Raw genomic sequence first — 26,723 nt, forward strand, 5'->3', positions numbered from 1 at the left:
TCTAACCTTACCCAAGCTTATTATGATCACGAAGGACAGCAAAGAGTCTCAAATCACAGAACTCACTTAAAAATAACCTCCCTACGTGTGCAAAACCAGCAGCAGCTCTAATAGTTGCCCAAAACAAAGCAAGACAGGTATTGATATTTTATCTACAGTACCCTGCAACAATTCATAGGATGTCAGCAATTGAGACCCACAGGACCCATACATATCACTCTTCAACAACAACTGTAATGCCCTGCATAATTTCTGCAATCGTGCACATGTACTAACATGTCAAAATTGTCCTCATTTATACTCCTCCCTTACTTAGGATATTTTGATTAAACATCTACCAGCCATTACTCAATTCCTTCTTTTCTAGTAACCCTTCCTGGTTTCAACCCAGCCACCAAGAAGAGAGATTATCAAGTATCTATGTACTTTGCACAGAAAGTCAGAAGAGATTAAAATAATGGTCCTTTATGACCTTTGTCTACAAATCAGAATCCCTCCCTCCTAATCTTTCTTCGCTTTTAGCCAACATGCTATGTGAAGTTTACTTGAAGCTGTAAGCATTTCTGAACCTGTCTCTTTCTGTAAAGCTCCAAGTATAGCTGCAACACAACAAAAATAGTAAATGGAATCTTAAAAAACACAGTTATGAGCAGGTTGTAAAGCACACCAAAAGAAGACTGTGGCACAATCAGTCCAAAGGCACCACAAAGACACAGCAAGATGAATTGTGCATATTGAAAGGTTTGTGCTTACAGGATCTTTGAGCATATGGCTGATGCAGCTGAAAAAAAGCACACACAAACCAATTTCTTGAACATAAGAAATATAGCAATTTTTAGAGTTCATGGACATAGAGCTACTACCAGCCCTTCAAATGCAGCTATTTGAAGGTCAGATGAGCAAGCCACAAAGATCTACTGCACTCGCTATGAAGCCTGGCATCTTACAATGACTTCCTTAACCTCTTCCTTTATTTTACACCTTAGATAGTACAGGAACAACCTCTTAAAGAAGCTGCAAATTCAGCATAGCACCTCTAACAATTACAGCTAATACTGATCTAGGGTACCCTCTCATAAACTTTTTAATAGTGCATCTGACAATTCTATATGGTGGCAAGTATGAAACTCATGTTTCTTAATCCATGAAATGGATGGCACTACACACATATATAATGCCTTATATTACCAATATTCTCAAGTGCAATTTGAGCACTCCCATATGCACAAAAGCCTTAAATCTATTTCAATATTCTAGAGTAACCATTATTTTCACTCACTCTCACCCACTCTTGATAAATATAAACAAAAACTTTCAGGGAATGTACATATGTTTTACTAGTTTTGACTGATACGATCTGTTCTAGCTGGCTTTAAAACTTCTGTAGTCACATAGCCAGACAGGGTGAAAAGTGTGCTTTAGTTTTTCCCCTTCAGCCATATTTTTCAGTTCATTGCTGTGCTGAAAGAGCATAGGGTACTCAATAGGAATGGTGGAGAGTGGTGTGTGGGCAGTCCCTACTTAAGTTACTCCAAGCTGCCTGTCAAACTGATCTCCCATCCTGTGCTAAAGATGGATGGAGATATAACACCAGTCCTTACATGCAAGAGTTTTCGTAGGTCAGAGAAAGACACAAGACACACAAACTGAACAGTATGGTACTATACTTTTGCCTGAACTGCAGGATCTGCACAGCCTAAACCAGTCATTGTGAAAACACTGCATCAGCTGCATCCATTTCTGCTACTGCATCGCCCAGAAAAGGTGACTGTTTTTGAGGGAGACCATGGTCTGGGGGCTACTGTCACCTTGCTGTGTGCCACTTCTGTGAAGAATTGATAAATTCACATTCTGAGCCATGACAGCAAAGACTGGACCCTACTGATTCCCAGACAAACTAATAATGTACCTGCACATGAAATGGAATGTTTCGATGGCTGCTCAACTAACTGTTCTGAACAGAGCTGTGTAATAGTAAAAAAAAGAGATAATTCTTTTATTGGTTTTAATATACACTTTTGCTTCACTTAAAAAAAAAATCAAGAAAGGAAGTAAAAATTACATGTATTAAAGAATAAATATGAAACAAAGTATAGATCGTGTGTGCAGCCATCCTCCATCTCCAACATCTCTGGGCAGCTGGTAAAGGCCATGATAAAATTTTCCCTTCTTGTCATACAGGAAATGCTTTAAAAAAAAATAGAACCCACAACCAACTGTTCAGGTTCCTCATGCACCACACTTATTCAGTTACTCAATCTATTGTATTCAATAAAAATTGGAAGAATTTCATTCTACATCCATTTCCTCTGTAATGCTGGTCAGCAACAAAAAGTCCTCATGCTTCTTCTTCTGTTCAGTATCTTTACTGATGATCTGGATGAGGGCATTGAGTCCAGCATCAGTAAGTTTACAGATGACACCAAGCTAGGAGCAGGTGTCAATCTGTTGGAGGGCAGGAAACCCCTACAGAGGGACTTGGACAGGCTGGATGGGTGGCCAGAGCAGAGGCCAATGGGATGAGATTTAACAAGGCCAAGTGCAGGATTCTGCACTTTGGCCACAACAACCCCAAGGAGCGCTACAGGCTGGGGACAGAGTGGCTGAGAGCAGCCAGAAAGAAAGTGACCCGGGGGTACTGGTAGATAATAGCTGAACATGTGCCAGCAGCGTGCCCAAGTGTCCAAAAGAGCCAATGGCATTCTGCCCTGTATCAGAAACAGTGTGGCCAGACAAGGGAGGTTATTCTTCCCCTGTACTCAACACTGGTCAGGCCACACCTTGGAGTCCTGTGTTCAGTTCTGGGCTCCTCAATTCAAGAGAGATGTTGAGGTGCTGGAAGGTGTCCAGAGAAGGGCAACAAAGCTGGTGAGAGGCCTGGAACACAAACCCTGTGAGGAGAGGATGAGGGAGCTGGGGGTGTTTAGCCTGGAGAAGAGGAGGCTCAGGGGTGACCTCATTGCTGTCTACAACTACCTGAAGGGAAGCTGTGGCCAGGTGGGGGTTGTTCTCTTCTGCCAGGCAACCAGCAACAGAACAAGGGGACACAGCCTCAAGTTGTGCTGGGGGAGGCAGAGGCTGGATGTTACGCGGAAGCCTTGGAACAGGCTGCCGAGGAAGGTGGTGGAGTCACTGTCCCTGGATGTGTTCAAAAAAAGCCTGGATGAGGCAGTTAGTGCCATGGTCTAGTTGACTGGATAGGGCTAGGTGATAGGGTGGACTGGATGATCTTGGAGGTCTCTTCCAACCTGGTTGATTCTATGATTCTTTGCTAGCTCTGCCAAGCAGTGTTGTGTGCAGACCACAGAAGAGCTTGTCATTCATGAATATTTCAGTCTATCCTTACAGAAATTAAGTTCCACATAATTATTGCTAAAGTTTTAAGATTCAAGAGACAGCATTTGAAAGAAAAGGAATTCAAAGATAGTCTACTGTGTCTCAAAGACTAAGAGAAGAGCTTTAATCTAATATTTCAGAGTTTAAAAAAAATAAAGAAGTAGAACTTTCACTGTGGTTGAGATACAGTAAAAAAATGATCCAGGGTAAGCAGAGTGTGATCAGCCATAACAGTCCTTTAAAAGAAAGGCAGAAGAAAAGAGATTTCTTTACTAGGTCTCTGCTTCCAGGGAGTCTCTCATGCTCAGATGAATAACATAACAAAGAAGCAGCTGTGCTTTGTCTGTAAAAACAGATCATCAGTAATTTATGCCAACTCCACACCATTTATTCTGTGATTGGAAAGAACTGACGAGAAAAACAACAACAAATTAAGAAGAATACAATTTAAATCTTCTACAAAAATACCATTGCCACACTCAGAGACATGCTCTACGTCACAAACATTATGGTTTTGCTCTTCAGATTCGTAGGTTAACGTGCTACTTAATTTTGAGGGAGAAAAGAGACAGCTGCATTGTTTGTATGGACTACCAGCTCACATATGAAGGTTTTGAACACCATAACTGACTCTGCAGTAGTTCACTTGATGAAAATATGCCTGAAAATGTTTGGCATCTAATGTTTTGCCAGTAAAAAGATCTGTATCATCTACAACCAAGTCAAGAATTTGTGTTGGTTTCCTGGAGTGAGTCAAAGAAATAGGATTATTCCATTCTTAATTTATTATTTATAGAAAACTACAAAAATCACTAAGAACTCACTCTCTAGATTTAAGTGTACATGTTGCATACATTACATGATTCACACACACTGCAAGAGTGATATTATCATTTTTTAAATTGATTTTATTATTAGAAGACATACCAGGGAGTGAACCTATATGCACCAACCAGCACACAGTGTTGGCAGGAATATCTTCCCTGCTCTATGACATATTTGATTTGGTGGTTGGTAAAATTGTGCAGTCATAGCTTTCCACAAAAAGCCTGTTTTGCTCCTTTTGAGCATCAAGTTTTCTACTAGGTAGCATTCAATTTAAAGGAAGTTAAAAATTAAAATAATTTTCAGTTTATGCAACAGTGAGAGAAACTCAATCCACAAACAATACATAATGTAGGGGGATAAGCAAATGCTTAGTTACTGGATAACATGCAGCCCACTTGAGACTGCTTCCATTAAGAGTTATAAAATGCAGGCAAACATATGTTTAATACATAAAAGGAATTGGAAAAAAATATCTTAGTAAGCCACATTAACTTATTCTAACTCCCATACATCCCAAGTGCCCTAGATGATGAAAGGCTGGTTCAGCAAAAGGTAACACATCTGAGTTTAGCTCTGCACATGAATGCAGTCAGAATGCTTGAGCCCCATGAAAGGACTTCATGTCAGCTGGTGAGGAAAAGAATGTCAACAGATTTCCATGGCATGCATCAGAAACAGCTTTTCTCATCTCTAGTCTGGAACAGACAGAAGTGAACCCTGCCAGAACAGACTGCTGTTCTCCATGTACTCCAAAGCAGCCTCAAGAAGTGATAAGAGGGAAACGTTTTCAGTAAGTTGCTCAGAACTGCAAAAGCAAAGCCTGACCTGGCAAATGTCCTAATGCAAGATGACGTGACAAAAGGCTTTTTGTTGGGTAGTCATGTAATGTATTTTGTTGGAATAAAACTGAATTCTAAAGTGAGAGTAATATGAAGAATCCAATTTTCTGGTCATCCTGGGGAAAAAAAAAAAAATGTGCTCTGACCAAAAGTAGCATTCCTGAAAAGATCTGTGTCTATGCTAACAGATGCAGCAAAATTTGGGTGTTTTGTTGAAAGGTCATATTTTATTTCTGACATCTAACTGAATACCAGGACCAGAATTTTAAACAGCAAGCCATGCTTTTAAGTTATTTTCAAATGCAGTTACAGGAATGGATTTTCAGAGAACCTATAAACAGCTTTGTCTAAAACTTTACACATCCAGCCTGACACATCCTAAGTATCAAAAGTTGCTTTTGAACTTCTTGGCCTGTAAAGACACAGTAAAATGCAAGTATCACTTTAAGTACTTTACAACTTAATAAATTATTATCCATAAACAAAAACTACGACTTCCCATTAAAATAAAAAAGGGCTACTGCTGTGCTATTAAACATCTTCCATACTTGACCAAGTTTCTGAACACCACTGATTGTTTTTATGGAACAAGACTCTACCACCAGGACAGCTGTAGACTGAGTGCAGGAGGACCTCTTGAAATATATCAGCTGCCAAAGGGCAGCTACAAGCAATGGGCAAGGCATCAGTGTGTTGCTCTCTTCTCTCAGGTGGCCAGCACCAGAACAAGAGGACACAGCCTCAGGCTGCGCCAGGGGAGATTTAGGCTCGAGGTGAGGAGAAAGTTCTTCACTGAGAGGGTCATTGGACACTGGAATGGGCTGCCCGGGGAGGTGGTGGAGTCGCCGTCCCTGGGGCTGCTCAAGGCAAGGTTGGATGTGGCACTTGGTGCCATGGTCTAGCCTTGAGCTCTGTGGTAAAGGGTTGGACTTGATGATCTGTGAGGTCTCTTCCAACCCTGATGATACTGTGATACTGTGATCCCTGAATCTTAAAGATATGCTTTCAAGTCTGTATCAGCATATGATGGGTTAATTTTCCAATCACACATTTCACAAAGATCCTGCTTCTTACCCTCTTGGTTGCACCTTTTTTTCCTTTCTCAGGATTGGGGTAAGGTTGAGAGGGCAAGGGGAGGTGTTGGGGTGGTTTGAAAGCCCCTCCTGGGGACTCAGGTTTCTGGGAGGGGAGTTGTGCTTTTGTATTGTTTATCCTTTGTATATTTCTGTATATAATTGTATATAACTGTATATATTGTAAATAGCTGCTTGTAAATTCTGCTAGCTGTAAATAAATTGCTTCATCTATATTCCCAGGGTCCGTCTGAGTTACCTGGGGCAAATTCAAAGTGTGGGGGGGGCGGGTAAGAGCCCAAACCATCACAGCCATACAAAACTCTTTAATGTTTGTGAACACATTTAAGTCCGAGAACTAAAACAGTTGTGTTATAGATAATATGAAAGTACTTGAAAAAAATCTATACAACATAGCATGTGCTATTTTCTTAATACTGTTTCAACAATTTCTGCCAAATGCTGCTAAAGAAAACCTCTCAATTAAATCAGCATGAAACTGGAATAACATCAACAAATGCAATAAACACCTCTCTGCTTTGTGAGAATGAAGTCCCAAGAAGGAATAAAAGCTCATCTTCAAACTGGGAGGGGATAACTCACTACAGAAACACAGAAATTCTTGCAAGAACAATAGAGAAATGCCACTCTACAGTCATCTTTGATAGTTATCAGCCTGTGCATTTATAAGTCTGGAGAACAGTCTCCCATCTTCTTGCTTAAATTTCTTATTTAAGTTCCCTTATTGTGGACTGCAGTCAATACCATCAACCTAGACTGAATGTGGCAACTCCCTAATGTCCTGTGACTCTAAACTCAGCAAAGTTAATTGCACTCACACAAGTTGTTCAAGCATAATCTGGAACAGAGAGACATATTTACACAACAGAGTTACCATGACCTGCTAGTAATTTCCTGAGATTATAGAAGGCATTTTGCACTGACGCTGCTACACAGAGGCTACAGAAATCTACTGGTTAAAAGCTCTAACAAAAACTCCTTAACATGTACCTTCAAAAAGGTAACTCAATCTAATTTAACCAGAACTTATACGTAACATTCCACCACGCATTTCCTTACTTGAGAAAACACCTAGGATCTCTTTCTTGTTAAGTAAATGTGCAACTGCAAGCCATGTCAAATGTTAAGTAAACTGTGCAATCACAGCAATGGGCTGGAAGTCAGTTTCCTGAAAAGTGCACAATTTGATTGTGGTCTAAGTTTTCCATTTCATTTTGTTTTCAATTATAACAACATCAGGAGATCTGGCATTTATCCACTGAAATGTGCCTTTCATCAATAAAACATTCTTCCTTCCATCAGCAAGACACCTCTAACAATTTAAGTTTCTTCAATATCCTAAATCCCAGTTAGGCAAAATATGTTAACACATAGTGACATTCAGAGCATGAGCACTGACACTGAAGTTAGATGCTTTCAATAAAATGCCTTGCTCAATTGGAAGGCCAGCCATGAACATCCTTTATGATAAACGAAAACAATCTTTTCCAACACAGCATCCCCTCCCCTGTTCTTTCACCAGAGCTGTTTCAACTAAAGACAAGAGCAGAATCAAAGCAGTCTTTCCTTTTTCTCCATTCACCTCTTTTTTTTTAAAAACTTAGTATTCATAAACTTATTCTAAGTAGCAGCATTTCATGTATGGCTGTACACAAAGAACCTTATTAACAGGTTGTCTTATGTGGGCACCTCTGAAAGCTTAACTTCTGCCATTTTAAGAGTGCACTATATTTAGCAAAAACTACAGATTTTCTGTTTCAGTTTGTGCAAGTTTGAGGCTAATTGGAATATTTTAACGAGAGAAATTAGATCATTGGCTGTGAAAACAAAGTAAGAGTGATGCCTGTATTACCCACTTGTTCTGCTGAGGGACTTATATAGTCAAAATACAAGATAAGGCACTGACTTCTCACTACTTCTTTGGTCTGTGTGTACAGTTGCATTTTGCCTTAACTCCTCTGCATGAAACCTATGTAACCTGATCTAATAATTTCCTTATAACTCCTTGCTGGCTTTTGACATCTCACCTCAGATCTCTGCAAATGTGTCACATGAGCTACACAGAGCTTTATCTGGTTATTTCTGAGGTAAGGGGTGAGGGGGAAAAGAGCGGGCTTGGTCGGGCACCCTCCTGGGCAGTCTTACTTTTAACTTGTATATAATTATAAATATCTATATATATTATATATATTGTGTAGATATGCTTGTAAATTTGTGCTTTGCTGTAAAATACAGCTTCATTCCTTAACTTCCAGCTGGCTGAGTCTGGTGACTGGGGGGAAATTCCCAAACCACACAGTTAAAAGCATACATCTTTCCTTTTTATTTTTGAGAATGGAGAGAGCTACTTTATGTACAAAAGTCTGATTTTTGGTTTGTGACTAAAAGCCATAGGCTTAAAATGTGGGCATTTGCTTTCATTCTGCTATTTATTTTCATTTCTTCACATTTGTCTTTTTAATTAACCATGGCCTAATGCATTAAAATAACACATTGCTGGGAAATGGAACTGTGAACTTTATATGGCTGTTATGTTTTCATTTTTATACTGTTATAATAATAAATAATTACTAGTGACATAAAGTTTAAGATCAATCCCAAAAATCAAATTCTGGGTCAACTTTTGCTAAATAGTTAAGGATGCACCAAGTCTTGTGGAATTATCAGATTAGAAATCAAAAAGGTAATTTCTGTTCATTACTGGTTTGGTGTTTTTTTTTTTAATACCAGAGCTGAACTGCTGAAGGGAATGTTAGAAATTGCAGGTAAATGCACAAGGCAAACATGTAGACTTCTAGTAGTGCTCAGGAAAATAAATTTACAGTAAAATTTGGATAGAATTAGCAGCTGTGTTGGCTACTAATATAACTTTAGAGTTATACTGATTTAGGACACCTGTCTACCATTGTGAAATTGATCCCTTTATTTAATATGAAACCACTGATGCCTTTATTTCTTCCTAGAGGGAAACAAAGCATGGGTTAACATAAGAGAAAACTTACGTTTGATGCAAAACCAACTGCCAAGCCCATACTAAAATGCAATCATTACCCATTTTGAGAAAGCATAACACAACAAATACTATTCAAAAGTTTTACTCTTGTAATTTCTTATATTTTACTTCTGGAAAAAAGAATTTGTCCATGCAAACTTAACATGGCACATTTGCACTGTGTGTCTCAATTGTCACAGGTCCCTCAGAAACAATACATCATAGTCTTTGCAGTGCTAATGCACCAGGACACTGGTGCAGTGTGTTCAGCTGATTACAGCTCCCAGAGGCTCAAAAAGGGCATCACCACCATACAAAACCAGGGCACAATGCCCAGACAGCCTGACATGATAGCTAAACAACAGACCTTTTATTCTCTTTCTCTACATGAAAGTTATCTGCAGTTATGTGGGGTCTGTTTCCTATCTTGTGTGGACCACAGCTCTACACTAGTGGTAAATTTGTTATAGAGTACACAAAAAAACCCCAGATTTTTGCTTTTCCACAGTGAAATACTCTATTGAAGTATAACACCACAGCCAAATGAACCCCTGTGGTTATTACCTACCTAATGTTGTAAAAATATTACTATGACATTTTGTCTGGTCAACCATCTTAAAGGTTAATTCTGTTTCCTATTTGAAATTTTCCTCTAGGTGAGCCATTTTGTGCACTTTCTATTTACTGATTCCAAACAACCCTCAAACTGTTTCATTGCTCACTCTCACTGTTAAGAACATATTGACTGGCTGCCTGCTCTGCTGTTTAATTCATTTATGCTGAGAGTCAGGCATGAAGACAGAATTTTAAATGTGACATTTGCAGGCTGTTGGGTCATTTGAAGCTCTGACAACACCAGGGAGTTCCTGACATACAAACCGGTCCTGATTTCCAATCTTCCATGTTCTGAACACATCAGAGATTCTTCCCGGAGGTGCAGATTTCAGCCAAAAGTTTTTAAATCCCTCGTGTTTACATCTCACAGAACAGACCTGTACACTTTAAAGTTTTAAAATAAAGCTTATGTTTCCTTTCAGGTAAAACCAGCACTGCCTGCAGCATGCAACTCGACTGCTTAAAAACACTGATAGACAAAGGTATTTGGAAAGACCTACACTAGTAATAACAACAATAGAACTTTGGAAAGAAACTTGACATTTAACAGACTTTTATTTGCTCCTGTTAATCTTTAAGCATTCAAACCCAGCCTTACATCACCTATCTGGTTCATTGCTACCCTGACCAAGCCCAAGTCCCAAATGTCAGGTTGCAAGTTTCCATTATCTCATCTGAAAGCAGTGAATGGACTGTACCATTTAGTTGTGTCCAGCCACTCCACTTTCCATCATATTTGAGGAGTCATGGACATCTGGTAAAGTTCCCACTGACTGGAAACAGAGAAATGTAACCCTGATTTTCAAACAGGGCAAAAAGGAAGCCCTTTACAGGCTACTCAGTCTCACCTCTCTGCCTAGCAAGATCATGGAGCAGATTCTCTGCTACAACATACGAAAAATGAGGAGGTGACTGGTGGTAGCTTCACCATGAGCAAATCATGCCTGATAAATTTAGTGGACTTCTATGACAGAGTAACAGCACTGATGGATGTGGGATGAAAAACTGATGTTGTCTACCTGGACTCATGCAAAGTATCTGACACTGTGCCCCATGACACTCTGGTCTCTAACTCGGAAGCACATAGATTTTATGAGTGGACCATTCAAAAACATTCCATAAGGAACTGGCTTAATGATTGCTCTCAGAGTGATGGCCAGTGGCTTGATGTCTAAGTGGAGACAAGTGATGTTCCTCAGGAGTTGACACTGACCAGTGCTGTTTAGCATCTTTGTCAACAACATGGACAGTGGGCTTGAGTGCACCCTCAGCAAGTTTGTGGATGACATCAAGCTATGTGGTATGGATGACATGCTGAAGGGAAGGGATGCCATCCAGAGGGACTTTGATAGGTGGGCCCCATGCCAACTTCATGAAGTTCAAAAAAGCCAAGTGCAAACTCCTACACCCAAGCTAGGGCAATTCCAAGTGCAAATACAGGCTGGGCAGAGAATGGACAAGGAGCAGTCCTAAGAAGGTCTTTGGGGTTCTGGCTGCTGAAAAGCTCAATATAGGGTGCTTAGGGGTGACCTCATTGCTGTCTACAACTACCTGAAGGGAGGCTGTAGCCAGGTGGAGGTTGGTCTCTTCTCCCAAGCAATCAGCAACAGAACAAGGGGACACAGTCTCAAGTTTTGCTGGGGATGGCATAGGCTGGATGTTTGGAGGAAGTTCTTCCCAGAGAAAGTGATTTGCCATTGGAATGGGCTGCCTAGGGAGGTGGTGGAGTCACCGTCCCAGAAGGTGTTGAAAAAAGGACTGGATGCTTAGTGCCATGGTCTAGTTGATTGGATACGGCTGGGTGATAGGTTGGACTGGATGATCTTGGAGATCTCTTCCAACCTGGCTGATTCTGTGATATGCAATGGCAATGGGCACTGATCACTCAGAAAGCAAGCTGAATCCTGGGCAGTATCAAAAGAAATGTAACCAGCAGCTCAAGGGAGATGATTCTGCCTCTCTACCCTGCTCTTGTGAGATCTCACCTGAAGTATTATGTTCAGCTCTGGAGCTCCCAACACAAGAAGGACATGGAAATATTCGACTGGGTCCAGAGGGGACCACAAAGATGATTAGAGGGCTGTCCCCTCTACAGGGACAGGCTGAGAGAGTTGGGGTTGCTCAGCTCCAGGATTGTTTGGCTCCAGGAAGACCTTACAGCAGCCTGCCAGTATTTGAAGGCAGCCTACAAGATAGCCAGAGAAGGATTTTGTATTTACAAAGGCACGTAGTGATGGAATGTGGGGTAATGGCTTACATCTCTTATACACAAGTGTGGAACTGCTGGAAGAAGCTATATTTAGATTAGATATTAGAACTAAATCCTTCACCACAAGTGAAGAACAGGTTGCCAGAGGAGTAATGGAAGCTCCAACCCTGGAAGTGTTCAAAGCCAGGCTGGATGGGGCCTTGAGCAACCCAGGCTAGTAGGAGACTACCCCAAGGTAGGGGGGTGGAAGTAGATGACCTTTAAGGTTCCTTCCAACCCAAGTCATTCTATGTTTTCATTTCCCATGATGAACTGTCATTATTTTCCCCAACTTTCCAGTGAAATTTTCAGAGTATAACTATCTGAAAGATTCTACACTGCAACGTACCACTAGGAAAACAATCATTTAACCTATTCAGTTGTGACCTAAGAAAACTGTAGTTCCCTGGTCCTCAAAAATGGCTCACTTCTACAGTTACAATTTCTCTCTCTTTTTTTTTTTTTTTTTGAGAAAATTCAAAATTACTGCAACAGAAAAGGTCTCTGCATTCTTTAAAGCACCACGAAAGAGGGAGATGCTAAGTCTCAAAACACATGTTTTACAGTATATGACGAGTTTTATGCATGTTATTTTGGTTTTTTTTTTTAGGACAAGGAACACTATTCAGGTCAAGATGCAAATTCAAAGAAATTAATTAATTTTTTCCCTTTCTTTTAAATCAGACACAAAAATTTTAACGGCAACCTCTGAAACGTTAACTGCATCACACAGCAAGCATCTTTCCACTGCCATGTTCAGAGTAAGACTTATATAAATTAATAGTTGTCATCTGAACAAGAGTATGTTGGTTTGACACACTTGAAGCATGAGGACATAGAAAATGTGTGACCCAGAAAAGCAGCTTAAGTATTACAGATGTTGTTTATTCTCAAAAGAAATATTTCAAATAGAAAGACATACCTGGTGTATTATTTGAGCTACAGGAAGTTGTTCTGCATATTTTAATGGTTCTGTTGCCAACTCATCCTTTGGAAGCCTGGGAAGAAATGAAGTGCACATTTGTCAAAATGTACAATATTTCCAAGTTAAATTACTGAAATGTAAGAGTTTGAGGCACGTTACTTTTTAAAAGGATGTGGTACCTAGCAGAATTTTGCTTATTACTAAGAAGTGTATTTTTAAACTTTAACAGAGTATTTCTTATGACGTCAAGTGAAAGAATGAAGGTATAGCAACAGAGATGCATGTAACATTGTGGATTTTTTTCCCTGACCAAACCACATGAAAAGTAAATTTAGTGGAAAAAAAACTATGAAAACCTTTAAATTCTGTTTTAGGTGAATAAAGTGTTGGTAAAAGCTAGATTAAAATTCCCACAGTCTTACGTGTTTACAGAGCAGATTCAAGACTGTTAGCACTGAAAGCTCCTTCAATCAGTCCTGCCAACATAATTCAAATATGACCATCTCAAAAGGCAAGAGGGATTATTCATTATTTCCCATCTTTGCTGCCAGTGCACATCAGTGTTCAGATGTGGTAGAAGTTCAAGACCACAAACATTTGTTCATTTGCCAACACAGTTGTGTGTATTGCTGATTTCAAAAAAGCCAAAAACTAGTGGGGACAGAAACAGTAGAATACTTTACAAAGGAAAATGCATCACAACCCTTTGAACTTTGAATAAACTGTAGTTGCAACTGAAAATCCAGAATTCACAAGCAGTCTCATAAAAGAATAATTAAATGATAGAAAATTAATACGAAATTATGTTTTAAATTCTTCAACCATACTTCTTTCATCTACTGGAGTTGCACAGCATGTGTTACATTTTCAAAGTATCATTCAAGGTTTTCATCAGCCATTCCTCTATGTTTCTATGAAGTTCAGAAAATAGGAATTTGAGTAAGATGAAAAATAATAAGGGGAGGAATATCCCTGCAAAATCAAGGCCTTTCAGTGAAGTTAAAGCAGACAAAAAGTATGCTTCCAAATGTTTGGCGTGATAAATTCTAGCAGTATGTCAGCCACTTTCACTATTCATTTTAACAGTTTTAAGCGCTACAAATCCCTTTGAAGATGATTATATTACTATGAAGGTTTCATGGACTCATTCTCATTTTTCAGAGCAAGCACAAGTTTACTGGCCTTAAGACTTGTAAAACAGGTATTAGGCATTTTTACTCTAAATTTCTTTTTGTTTCTTTTATCTTCCTCACAAAGCCTGTTCCCTCTAACAAAGGTGAAAACTGGATGATGCAATAAGAAACTTCTATCCTATAAGCAGTGCTGAGGACAAAACACTGCATACAAAGGGCTTCCATGAAACAGCACCCATCCGTCTGGACTTGTGTGTTCTCAGAAAATGCTAGAAATGGCTACTGGAGCTTAAAATCTCCTGCAAGTGAGATTTTAAACAGTTTTATTAGTAAGTACAGAAATAGCTTACTGCCAGTAAAATTAAGCAACAGGACATCGCTCGCAACTACAGGGCTGAATTCTCTCCCCCCAAACTAGGGTCTACATCCAAATCAGACTGCTTCTAGGCACACCCTGAACCACCAGTTTCCAGGAGAACACTAGCTGTCACAAGCCATAACAGTATCAGGGGCCACACAAAAAATACAACACTGTATGACTGCTAGACAGTACATCAGTCTGTGTAGTTTACAAGCACAGAAGCAGCCTGGTATTATGTCTTTAAAAACATTACACTGCTTTGCTTGGTCAGTTTTGCAAGTGGAGCAAAGAAAAGGTACAATCACAGGGTAGTTAGTACCAAGGAGAAAGAAATTTGGTGCATAATCGATACTTCATTTTATGTTAGCCCTAAAACTAGTAGCTCACTAAGGCTAGGCCTTCTACAAAGGAGAATTTCTGTAAAAGGCAATCCTCCTCTAGAAAGTGCAAGTTATAGGAAGGTCATGACTAGAGAGATGTTCTACTAGAAAGAGATGTTCTACTTCCTCCTGTTTTGCAGGCTTTAGGAAGTTAATAGGTCAGGAGAAAGACCATTTCTGTCACAATCATCCTGACCTTGTCTCTTCCTTTCACAGAGGGACAAAAGTAAACTGCTTACTACTCTTCTTCCAGAGATAACTTCCTGGGACAGCATTCACTTTTGCTCAAAACTATCTAGGTCAGGAAAAAGTCCAAGTAAATAAAAAAAATGAAACTCATGTCAGTGGAGTTTGTGCTCAAATCATGTGTGGCAGTTTGAGGCTGTAATTTCAAAAAATTATTTGCCCTCACTATTCTGTCCATTTATACTTGACACTTAAAACTTCATAAAATTAAGGGTATACAAATCTCTTTGCATGTATAATTTATTTCATAACAATTACAACACAAAAACAAAAGTAATTTTTCATGAATTAATTTTCCAGTAAGAAATGGTCCTTTCTGTCTCAATTGAGCATGACAGCAGACTGCTGCCAACAGTGCCAAAGCAAGCTAACACAGTGGCATATCAGCATATACAGCATCACGCCTGACAGCTGGTAATGCAAAGCATAAGGAGATCTTGATTTTCAGGGAGAAGACTAGAAAGAAACATTAAATCAGAAGAGAAGTGGGAAGCACTAAAAGATAGGAGAAGAAGAGGATCTTGAAAAATTCAATTTAAAAGTTATTTTTATACTGCCACTGTGACTGCTTTTAGATGAAGGAAAGTAAGCATGAAACAGAAACTGCGGAAAGTGAATCTAAAGCCAGTAAAATGTGTCAAGATATTTAGTGAAAAATCTTATTTGTTATTTATATTTGCATGCTCACTCTTACGGGAAAAATCCTGAGAGTGTACTAAAGAAAAATCCTCAATGTGTACTAAAGAAAAATAAATCCTTAGCATCAAGAGGTGGCACATTTTGCCCCAAGAGCTAATCCAACCCACAGTCTGCTACACAGAATAGCTGCAGTGGCTTGAGGGCAGAGATGTCTTTAATCCCATCAAAGTATTACAAAAATACAGGGGAAAAAATGGGGAAGGTGTGATCAGTAATTGGTTTGTCCACAGCAGAAAGGGGCTGTTAAGACACTGAAAGAGAGAGAAGTCTAGCTAACAGGACAGACTGTAAAGCATGGGTCTCTGGACAAATACAAACATTCACTAATCATAGATGCAAATAGGACTAAGGCTGGTATTTCTTCCATCCTATTAAGTCTCTAGATTTGATGGACATCTCGCAAGTTCTTTATGCATATGACCCACATATAGGTAATACTGCACCTCAGAAGCTGCTGTTCCTTGATGGTAAGTCCTAACTACCTTTCCTGGAAACTACACAAAAGCTAAGTGTGAGCTGCAAGAGGAAAGGGATATGAGAGACAAAAATGCATTATGGAATAACGGGGTTGGAGATTACTTTCTTTACTTGCTCCAGAGACGCAAAACGCTGCTCCTGAAATGTAGCATAGTTTGTTTGAAACACAGCTTCTCAACACTGACTGAAAACACCAGAACAGATTGGACAACTTGAAGTGTCTCAAAAGCAGAAGTATTGCAACTGATGGGACAGGCAGTATGTGACTAAATGCTGCAAGTAACATAGCAGTGGCCTAAATTGGATACTCCAAGCTGAAAGGATGAAATTCTTAATCTAAACCTGTGCATAGCACTGATAGCTTTATTGACTGTAAATACATGAACATGCTTGCATCTGGCAATAAAAAGAAAACAAAATACCAGAGCTTTATGCACCACATCAGAAAAGTTATTAGGCTTCCTATTAAAGAGAGGCTGAAATGGGCTATGTCAGGTTTGAGTGAGCAGTTTTAAAAATTGGCCATTGAGAAATTTATCTACCATATCCATACTACAGAAGATTAAGAATTAGACCTTGGATTAATGCCAAGTACTTGATCTATCTGCTAAATCCTAACTTCACACATATTTAAGAATAGGGTATGTTTAAACAACGTAAGTACTAATGTGCACAGAATATGCCAGTGCTTGAGAAGAGACCACAGTTAAGTCTGTTCTTCCCCAAAAAGCATGTTAATCAATCTTTTTTCTTTTTAAGCAAATGCAAGATATGCCTATAAGCATGCTTACCATATGGATAGTCTCAAAGAAGAGAAGCAATCACAAAAGAGTGTAATCACTCCAGTGCAATTCCTTACAACATCCTCATAGGATTAGTCTAGTTACTTCAGTTAAAGGGCCAAAGCAATTCTTTTGGTAACTTAAGGAAGCATTCAGCATATGTTTTGTTGCTGCAACCTTTGCTTAGGATGTCCAGCATTAAAAATCTCATATATCTAATAATGCAAACAACTACATTCACTACCAAAGTACTGAGCTTTGGTAAGCTGGACAGCTGGCAGCTTTCCTTGGGAGACCTTGCAGGACTGTCAGGCAGAATGCTAATGTACATCTTTTGCAGTTCATTGCTGTGCAGTCTGAAAGTCATGTCTTTGAATGGGTAAACTATTAGTGCATATTCAAAGATGAGGAGAGGAGAAAGTTATGTCTACAGCAGAAATATGCAAGCATTTCACAAGTACAGCCAAGCACACCAAGACTCTTTGGTCCATGAATGCTGTGACCTCTACTTCACAATGCTTGGCAGAACCTAACACAGCAGGTGGCATACTATCAAAGATCACTTAAAAAGGAGATTGCACAAAATTCAGAAACACAACATGGAGATAAAGAAAATCAACTGAAGAAAAAAATTGTTTTCATCTAATGAAAAGCTAAACGGTAGACACAATCAGATTTATAATGATCTAAAGAAGGGTGCTACTGACCTGCAATGAAAAGAAAAAATATTTTCACAGTATCAACAAGGTTGGAAGAGACCTCACAGATCATCAAGTCCAACCCTTTACCACAGAGCTCAAGGCCAGACCATGGCACCAAGTGCCACATCCAACCTTGCCTTGAACAGCCCCAGGGACGGCGACTCCACCACCTCCCCGGGCAGCCCATTCCAGTGTCCAATGACTCTCTCAGTGAAGAACTTTCTCCTCACCTCCAGCCTAAATTTCCCCTGACGTAGCTTGAGGCTGTGTCCTCTCGTCTGGTGCTGGCCACCTGAGAGAAGAGAGCAACCTCCTCCTGGCCACAACCACCCCTGAGGTAGTTGTAGACAGCAATAAGGTCACCCCTGAGCCTCCTCCTCTCCAGGCTAAACAATCCCAGCTCCCTCAGCCTCTCCTCATAGGGCTGTGCTCAAGGCCTCTCACCAGCCTCGTTGCCCTTCTCTGGACACGCTCAAGCATCTCAATGTCCTTCCTAAACTGGGGGGCCCAGAACTGAACGCAGGACTCAAGGTGTGGTCTAACCAGTGCAGAGTACAGGGGCAGAATGACCTCCCTGCTCCTGCTGGCCACACCATTCCTGATGCAGGCCAGGATGCCACTGGCTCTCTTGGCCACCTGGGCACACTGCTGGCTCATGTTCAGGCGGGTATCAATCAGCACCCCCAGATCCCTCTCTGTCTGGCTGCTCTCCAGCCACTCCAACCCCAGCCTGTATCTCTGCATGGGGTTGCTGTGGCCAAAGTGCAGCACCCTGCACTTGGAGCTATTGAATGCCATTCCATTGGACTCTGCCCATCTGTGCAGGCGGTCAAGGTCCTGCTGCAGAACCCTTCTGCCCTCCAACCCAGCCACATCTGCCCCCAGCTTAGTGTCATCTGCAAACTTGCTGATGGCTGACTCGATGCCCTCATCCAGATCATCAATGAAGATGTTAAAGAGGATGGGGCCCAGCACTGACCCCCTGAGGGACACCACTAGTGACTGGCCGCCAGCTGGATGTGGCACCATTCACCACCACTCTCTGGGCTCGGCCCTCTAGCCAGTTCCTAACCCAGCACAGAATGCTGCCATCCAAACCATGGGCTGACAGCATGCTTCACACACTGAAGCAATATACCTCTCTACGGGAACAGCACTCTAGAGTTTAGAAATGCAAAATACTTACTGTACTCTGTTAATTAATTTCCAAACAAATGTGAAATATTTTGACCCAACATGGACATACATGTTTATTCCTGAAGTTTAGAAAACACCTTAAGTCCCTGAATGCAGTGATTTCTGTTGGACCTGATCATAAACAGGGCTCCTGATGTTCCCAGTCTGTCAGACACATTGAGTTATAATCTGTTGCTTCATAAGCTGGATAAACTAGACTGTAACAATTCTTTCCTCTGCCTTTCTCTAATTCACATGTAATTTCTTAGATAAAAGAATTTCAGGTGACTAACCTTTGTAACACCACATATTCAGAACTATCTCAGGATCCCAAAAAGAGCTAACAAAAGTCTGTAGTGTATTATAACAGACGTGACCAATATTGTCTCTCTGCTCTTTTCTAGTCAGTGACTTCTGCCAAAGTATGTTTGTTGCTGAAGTGATTCTCTGCTCTTCCTGCTCCTATTTTTGTACTTAGGCAAGACACAAGAAGGGAATTAAAAAGAATATTAGCTTAAGTAAGCAGAACTGACTTTGCTGCTACTGAAAAACACACGACCTGTAGGGCTCCATTTTGTTATCTCAAATATTACATATTTTAGGTAAATTGGCAAATCTCTTTTGAATTAATTTAAACTTCAACATGAAGATGCTGCTGAAGCAGAAAATGCTAATCAAAAACTGGAGATAAAAAGACCAGCTAAGTCTCTCCTCTATCACTGAAAAATCACCAATTCACCACTTCAGTCCACAGTTAAAAGTAGGCACTCACTGCTTAATGTTAATTTATTCTCACAGGAGGCAGAATTTTGCAGGTGAAAAAAAGAAAGAAGGTCACAAGTGTCTCCATCAAATTTCCCAAACTTGAGGCATGTTCATACAGACAAGTCCAGCAGTATCAGAGGGGCTTCTACCTGCTGTTTGAGTCAAGTCCAAAAAGAACACCACTCACTTAGCTGAGCAAATGTTCAATCTAAACTGAAGTATGTATATGCTGTATCCCATAATTGAGGCTTCAGATTTCCTCCTTAGATCTAGTCCTTCCTAATTGCATGGGGAAACATTTAAAAGAGCAGTTAAAGAAACCCAAACCAGGTTATTATCACTCTGACTAGCAGGTTGGAAAACCATCACTGAATTTCACAGAAATCTGAAAGACAAAGGACAAAACCTTCCCCTGCCACATCACACATGCACTTTAAATACTACTGCCAGTACATGTTAGAATTGTACTTTCAGCTGGATAAAGCAAACTCATTCTTTTTATCGTAACTGGACGTTAATCAGCAGCGCCTAATCTTTACATAGACCAATTCAAAAACATCTGCCAGTGTACATAAAAACCAAAAATCAGCAAGATGTTTTTAAAACAAATAAAACACGGAAACGTGCCAGGACAGCAATTGTGTTATATAGTAGCCATAACTTGGAGCAAAGCTCCTATTTAACACCACTACTCCTTCCTGCCTATGTTCAAATGAAACAATGTATCTGCATGCTTACATTGTTACACTTTTCAAGACGCAGTTTACCAAATCCCCATGAAACACACATTTTAACTTCCAGTATTTCTACACCTGTGGTACATATTTCTGTTTTTGTCAGTTCATGAGTCACGTAATGTACCATCCAGCTAATAATTTCTCATGAGACTGCTTAGTTCACTGCAAGAATCTGTCAAAGCAGCAGTGGCAAAGTCTGTTCTCTGCCCAACATCATCCTCAGGCCTTCTACTTTAACTCCTCCATTTCAAGCTTCCTAGTTTATCTTTTCGCTCCTTTAATCCAATTAATCACACAGTATCACAGGAATGTTGTTGTTTCTAAGGGTCTTTCGGATGTCATCCAGTTCAACCTCACAATATCACATCAGATACTGCTTCATCTGGCTGAGTTTTCAAAACCTGCACAACGTCTCTGGGTAACACTCTACTGCCACTTGACCCTTTTTTCAGAAATATTTCTCCTAACTTACAACCTAAACCTTTGAAGCCACAGTCTACAGACAATGTCTCTTGTTATCAAAAGATTTTACCTCAACCCTGTGTTTCAAACGGTTGCAGCCTGCTATTTATTGCATTTCCCATCTTTTCAGGGCAAAGTAAACCCAGATCTCTCAGCCACCTCTCACAGGTTGCATGCTCTAGGCCAGAGTGGCAACCCTTCTCCACTTTCTCAGCATTTTTCTTGAAGAGGAATGCCAAAGCCAGACACAGTATTTCAGGTGAGACTTCACCAGCATCAAACAGAAACAATAACAATATTGATAATGGTATTAGCTCCATCAGTTAATCTCATTTCTCCTTACGTAGCTCAGAAGGCAGCTTGCCTTCTCTACGATGACAACACTGCTCAATCATATTTCACTTGGTGTCCACCAGCACCTACAGATCTGCTGATCTCTAGGGCTGCTAACCAGCCTATCCGCTTCCAGCCTCTACTGTTATAACAAGTCACCAACTGAATTTCTTTCTGCAAGTGTATGAAAGGCCATATATTAGTACCAGTAACTGACCTAGAAAGAAACATTCGATACACTAGGGGGATCAGAAAAATATTCATCATAGGAATCACTGGTTTGGGCTGTTGAGAGATTGTTTGCTCTGCAATCGAGTTTCCTCTGAAGATGAGACACTGCATTTGATCTTTTTGGATGCGACATGACCACTAAGATATCTTCATGGAGTTAACAACTAAGATACACAAAGGACTGCAAAATGCAATACCACAAATAGTAGCCAACTGATCTCCCTTCTTTCTCCAGTACCAGTCCTTTCTGTAGACAACTTTAAGAGTGGCCATGGCAGACAGGACTGAGAAGCATTCCGATCAGTTAGCACTAAATGCTTTAAATTTACCAACATGTGTATCTAGGTAACATTATATTGCTAAGCACATTAAAGAGGGCTCTTTACAGAAAGCTGCACAGCTCTTAAGCTTTTTACCAGTTTTATCTTCCGGAGTGTGAGTTCTGGTTATTTATAGATGACTTTTGCACTTTGTCTAGATTCTGGGTTTGTTTATTCTTGTTAATAGCAGACGAAACCTCAAGTTCAAATACAAACACTTAGCCAAATTACCTTCTCCAAGGCCAAAACACTGCAGGTCACTGAGTCTACTAATGCTGAACAACGAATCTGTTATGGTTGACCCTGAAAAGTAGTCATCCTTTTTCTTCATACTGGTATTTTGTGGCCTGCTTTTCTGTAGTCAGTTAATCCACAGTATTAGGACCACAAACCTGTTCTGTTCACCACAGACCACTGCATACTAACCGTAGTGTCTTCTATCAAGTTCTGTAACTTAAACTTCACAACCTTTAAACTCATTTTAGTAGTCTGCTCTGAGGAAAAAGAACAGCAGCAAGTCATACTTTACCTGGGTCAAGTGTACAGTATGTCACTTGCCAAGTTCCCAAAGGGAAAACAAACTTGGGAATTTCCCTGCCTTTTCAGGCAAGCAACTAGTCTGAGATGTGAGAGACAGAAACACACTATCTCTTTCCACTCAAATTCAATGCTGTAGTAGTTCCAGCACCAGTCAGCAATACCTGTACAAGATATGCCCGGATTTGCAAGTTACTCCTGGCTGCAAAGCCAAAGAGTGTGCTGGACAAGACACTTTCCTGGTATGTTCCAAAGAGATTTCTAATCCAAATACTTAACACAAAATCCAGCATCTCAGACACCTGCCAAATCCAGGTTTCTGATTACCTCACTCTCCTCTTGTTGGGAAGGGACAGGTGCAGCAGCTCAGAGCATGCCAAAAACTATCAGCTCCCTTTCTCTCTAATCTCCAAGCCACAAGGCTAAAGCAGGAACAGAAGCAGCTCTCAGGACTACAGGAATATCTCTCCCAGTCTTTCCTTCTTAGTTATCTACTACTCTCTCCTCTGCAGAGTTTTCTTTGTCTCACTGGAAGAGCAAAGATAAAATTACTTAATAAAAGGAAGTTGGCTTTTTCATAGAATGTTCAGTTTATTCCCATACCTACATTGATATGAATTCTGCAATGTTTTAATCATCAACACAGTAAATGCTAAGCAATGTTTAAGCAAAGATCTTTATAATGTAATAAAAGCTAAAGTTACTCCTATGAAATGTCAAGTTCCTAAAAAATTAAGCAGTACATTTTTCAAGAAAACCTGATTTGAGCTTGCCCACAGTAGAAGTAATTTATGAGTTGCAAAATTATAATCTGAACAAAAATTCTAACAAAGACTAATATTAAATAGCTATTTTTGAAAACAGAGAACTGCTTGAAAGAGTACAGCACAAACCCACAAAAATTATTAAGAGAGTGGAACATATTAAGGGAGTGGAACATCTTCCTTATGAGAAGAGGCTGGGGAAGCTGGGTCTCTTCAGCTTGCAGAAGATGAGACTAAGGGGTGACCTCATTAATGTTTATAAATATGTAAAAGGCAAGTGCCAAGAGGATAGAGTCAGACTTTTCTCAGTGATGGCTAGTAACAGGACAAGGGGCAATGGGTGGAAACTGAAGCACAGCAAGGTCCATGTAAACATGAGGAGATTTTTTTCACTATGAGGGTGACAGAACACTGGAACAGGCTGCCCAGAGGGACCAGGGAGTCTCCTTCTCTGAAAGATATTCAAAACCTACCTGAATGCATTCCTGTGTGATGCGCTCTAGGTGATCCTGCTCTGTCAGGGGGGCTGGAGTAGATGATCTTTCAAGGTTCCCTTCAATCCCTAACATTCTGTTTCTGAGAACTTTTAAAATTAATCCTTCAGTACTCAGTCAGAACACACCCAAATTTAAGTTGGCCACGACCCTCTAGGACGGTCTTATGGCAGTAATGTAAATACATTAAATGGCTTCATCTGATTTTACTTTCCAAAACAAAAACAAAACCAAGAAACCGAATATTCACTGTCAGAAAACTGTTCATGCAATTTTTTTTAACTGTGTTTACATAACAGTGATTTGCAACTTCAGCTAAGAGTGAAGCCTTAGCATTATTAGCTCATTTGAGTAGTAAATTTTTCCATTATTTAGAAGTTGTTACCTGCAAATGTTTACAATCCTCAGAACATTGTATCAAAAAATCTGTTAATTAAATATACATTTTCAGTACATATTACCAGCAAAAAACTGTGTAAAGTACAAAATATCACACCAGCCTAGCACTCAGCTTTTACAACTTCAGGCTCTCAATACCATGAGAACATCTCCAGTGCTGCTTAAGTCCTTTACAACCCTGTATTTGTCTGTGCATCTGTATACATATATACGTAAAAGGCAACTATGAAACTAAGACAAAAAATACCATTTTCTTGGTTCATTTAGAACAGATAATGGGGTCAGATTTCTCTTTCACCTGCATAAGGAATAACTACCAGTTATAGAAGCAATGGAACAGTTCCAATTCCACAAGAAAATGCTCATGAAAAAAACACAGTGAGGGAAACACAAAGACATGCAAGAGCCAAAAGAAGACTTCTTCCTACAAAACTTTGCATGTTACATACTATCAAATATATGAAGCCTAGCAAAGAGTTCACATTCTGTCCTGCATGTCATGAGTGGGATTTCCATGCACTACTGCAATAAAAGTAACCAAAACAACAGGCACCACTTTTTTCTGCCAAAAATATCAAAGTATCTTCATATACATATTATGAAGCCTTTCTACTTGCAACAACAACTTACTCTGGTTTTGGAGTTTATGATAATCAAACGTTTATGATGACAACTGAGTATGCTGGTCCTCTACTCAATGAAACTAAGGAGAAGGATAAAAAACCAAAGCAGTATCAAAAAACAAAAGCAAACAAAAATTGTATTTAGGTGCTTTAAGTCTACTACCTCTGCAGCAATTTTTCTATGTATAGCCTCTGTAGGGTAGACATTTATGTGGCTATTCATGGCTGGCATATGTATTTTTTCTGGCTGCTGGTAAATTGAGATTTTGTGGGTACAAGCCAAAAGGCTTGTATAAAAATACTTCACAACCCCAAAACAACCCACCACAACAACCCAAAGCTGAAAACCTCCTTGTACTTTATTTATCAAGACTAAGATAAATGCAGCAAACACACTCATCCACATCAACGAACAGATAGGTCACTTTGAAATGAGAAATTTCTATTTCAGTAAATATACTGCGCTGTAAAGTACTGAACCTTCACTGGAGAGCTGTTTAGTGACTGCAGTTATTGTCTTATTACCAAGCCTTGGACTGAAACGTGATAATGTTGTATTTATGATGCACTATATTCATTGAGACAAAGTCCTGAAAGGCAGATATAGTGGAGAAGACAGCAATAAGAACACCACCTGCTATCTCAAGCTGACTAATAAGCAGCCAACAACATTTTGCACTGCAGCACTCTCCCCTTAGCACAGGCAGGGGTTTCCTTAGTATCATGGCAGAACCACAGTACCATCACCTTTCTCCAGAGAGCTGGCAGCCTGGGGCCCACTGGGAAGTCAATGCAAACTCTGGTAAAATGTAACTTATAACAACTGATTCTCTGCAAGTAGAAAATCCCAGGAATTTCTATTTATCCCAAGAACATGGAGGTTTTGTTATTCAAATATTTCATCATCATATGCTACTGATCCTATGTGTATCAAAAGACATTACTGGCCAGTGCATCTTTACTAAATCCATCTTTATACAAGAAGTATTTTCCATGAGGAGAGGAGAAAAGCAGTTATAAAATAGGCTATTGAGATAATATAGCTTGAATTCAGGACAATGCTATAGCCAGTGTGACAACAAACTGATAATGTTACAGTCAATTCCAACAGTACAAAAAAGGAGTGTTTTCAGGTCTGATGCTTTGTTTTGTGGGTTTTTGTGGGCTTCTTCTGTGCTGATTTTTTTTTTGGTTGGTTAGGCTTTTTGGTTGGGTGGGGTATATGTGTGTTTTTGTTAAAAAACAAAAAAATAACAGAACCACCAGTCTATCAGACACACTAATTAACACTTCCAGCTACATGCACTGTATTTCAATAGTTATTTGCTACTGGAACCATACTCACACCTATCAGGACAGTAAATTGACAGTATGATGTTGCAACTCACTGTGTGACATCTGTTTTTCTCAGAAAAAAAGAATTTTAATTGCATACATGCAGTAATGCTCTAAAGGTAAACTCCAAAGTGAAACTGGCAGAGGATAAAGCATAAGAGAGACATTATTTTCCAAGCAGGTTAAGTCTGAAAATGCCTCAGTAAGCCCCCAGGAAGGATATTATTTCACAGCAGGCACTTCTGATAGCACAGCAAAACACAATGGAAGTCCTCTACCACCTCCTCTGAGAGCCACCACCCCAGCTACAAATACAGCACCATGACACCAGCCTGCACTGTAAGAAATGCAGACACACAAGTGTGAGCCAAAAGCAGAATGCACTTTTTTATTGTACGTGGGAAAAGTACTCTCAGACAGAGTTAACTTTGAATAGCTATGGCATATGATCACAAAGGAAAACAAAAAGAGTGTATTTTAATTTAGTGAAAGACACCCTTTCCTCAAACATATTCATCTAGAGAAATACTTGCAAGGTAATTTTATTTGCTTGCACCACCTAGTGGGCTTTACTTTAATTTACCAAAATAGTCCGAGTTCAGTGGTTTCCCTTCCTGGGACATCAGTGACACACCACATTTTCTCACAACACGTTTAGTGTTTGAAGCCTGCACGACCCATTAACAGCACTACACTTCTAAGTTTGCTGCATCTATAAAAACATAGCACCAAAAAAACCACAAACTGCTTTGCTTGTATTACATTCTGCAAGAACTCAACTGAGATGTCACAGAACTGTGTTTCACAATGTAATGAGTTTCCAATTTAGAATCATAAATCATAGAACAGTTTGGGTTGCAAAGGACCTTTAAAGGTCAAGTACATGTCAAC

General features: G+C 39.8%; 1 protein-coding gene across 6 annotated transcripts in view; it reads right to left on the reverse strand.

The window, feature by feature from the left end:
• The window catches only part of PIGK (phosphatidylinositol glycan anchor biosynthesis class K), a 73,719-nt gene that overhangs the window by 14,931 nt on the left and 32,065 nt on the right, over window positions 1–26,723 (reverse strand). For 3 of the 6 annotated variants that reach the window (XM_064147837.1, XM_064147838.1, XM_064147842.1), the window contains exon 10: window positions 12,875–12,950. In XM_064147837.1, coding sequence (XP_064003907.1) covers window positions 12,875–12,950 — 76 coding nt within the window. Of the gene's footprint in view, window positions 1–3,458; window positions 5,120–5,210; window positions 5,416–9,083; window positions 10,089–12,874; window positions 12,951–26,723 lie in introns of those variants that run through there. The other 3 variants (XM_064147839.1, XM_064147841.1, XM_064147840.1) reach the window with 3 other exon arrangements.

The sequence above is a fragment of the Pogoniulus pusillus genome, chromosome 8 (assembly GCF_015220805.1).
Source record: "Pogoniulus pusillus isolate bPogPus1 chromosome 8, bPogPus1.pri, whole genome shotgun sequence".
Taxonomy (NCBI): domain Eukaryota; kingdom Metazoa; phylum Chordata; class Aves; order Piciformes; family Lybiidae; genus Pogoniulus; species Pogoniulus pusillus.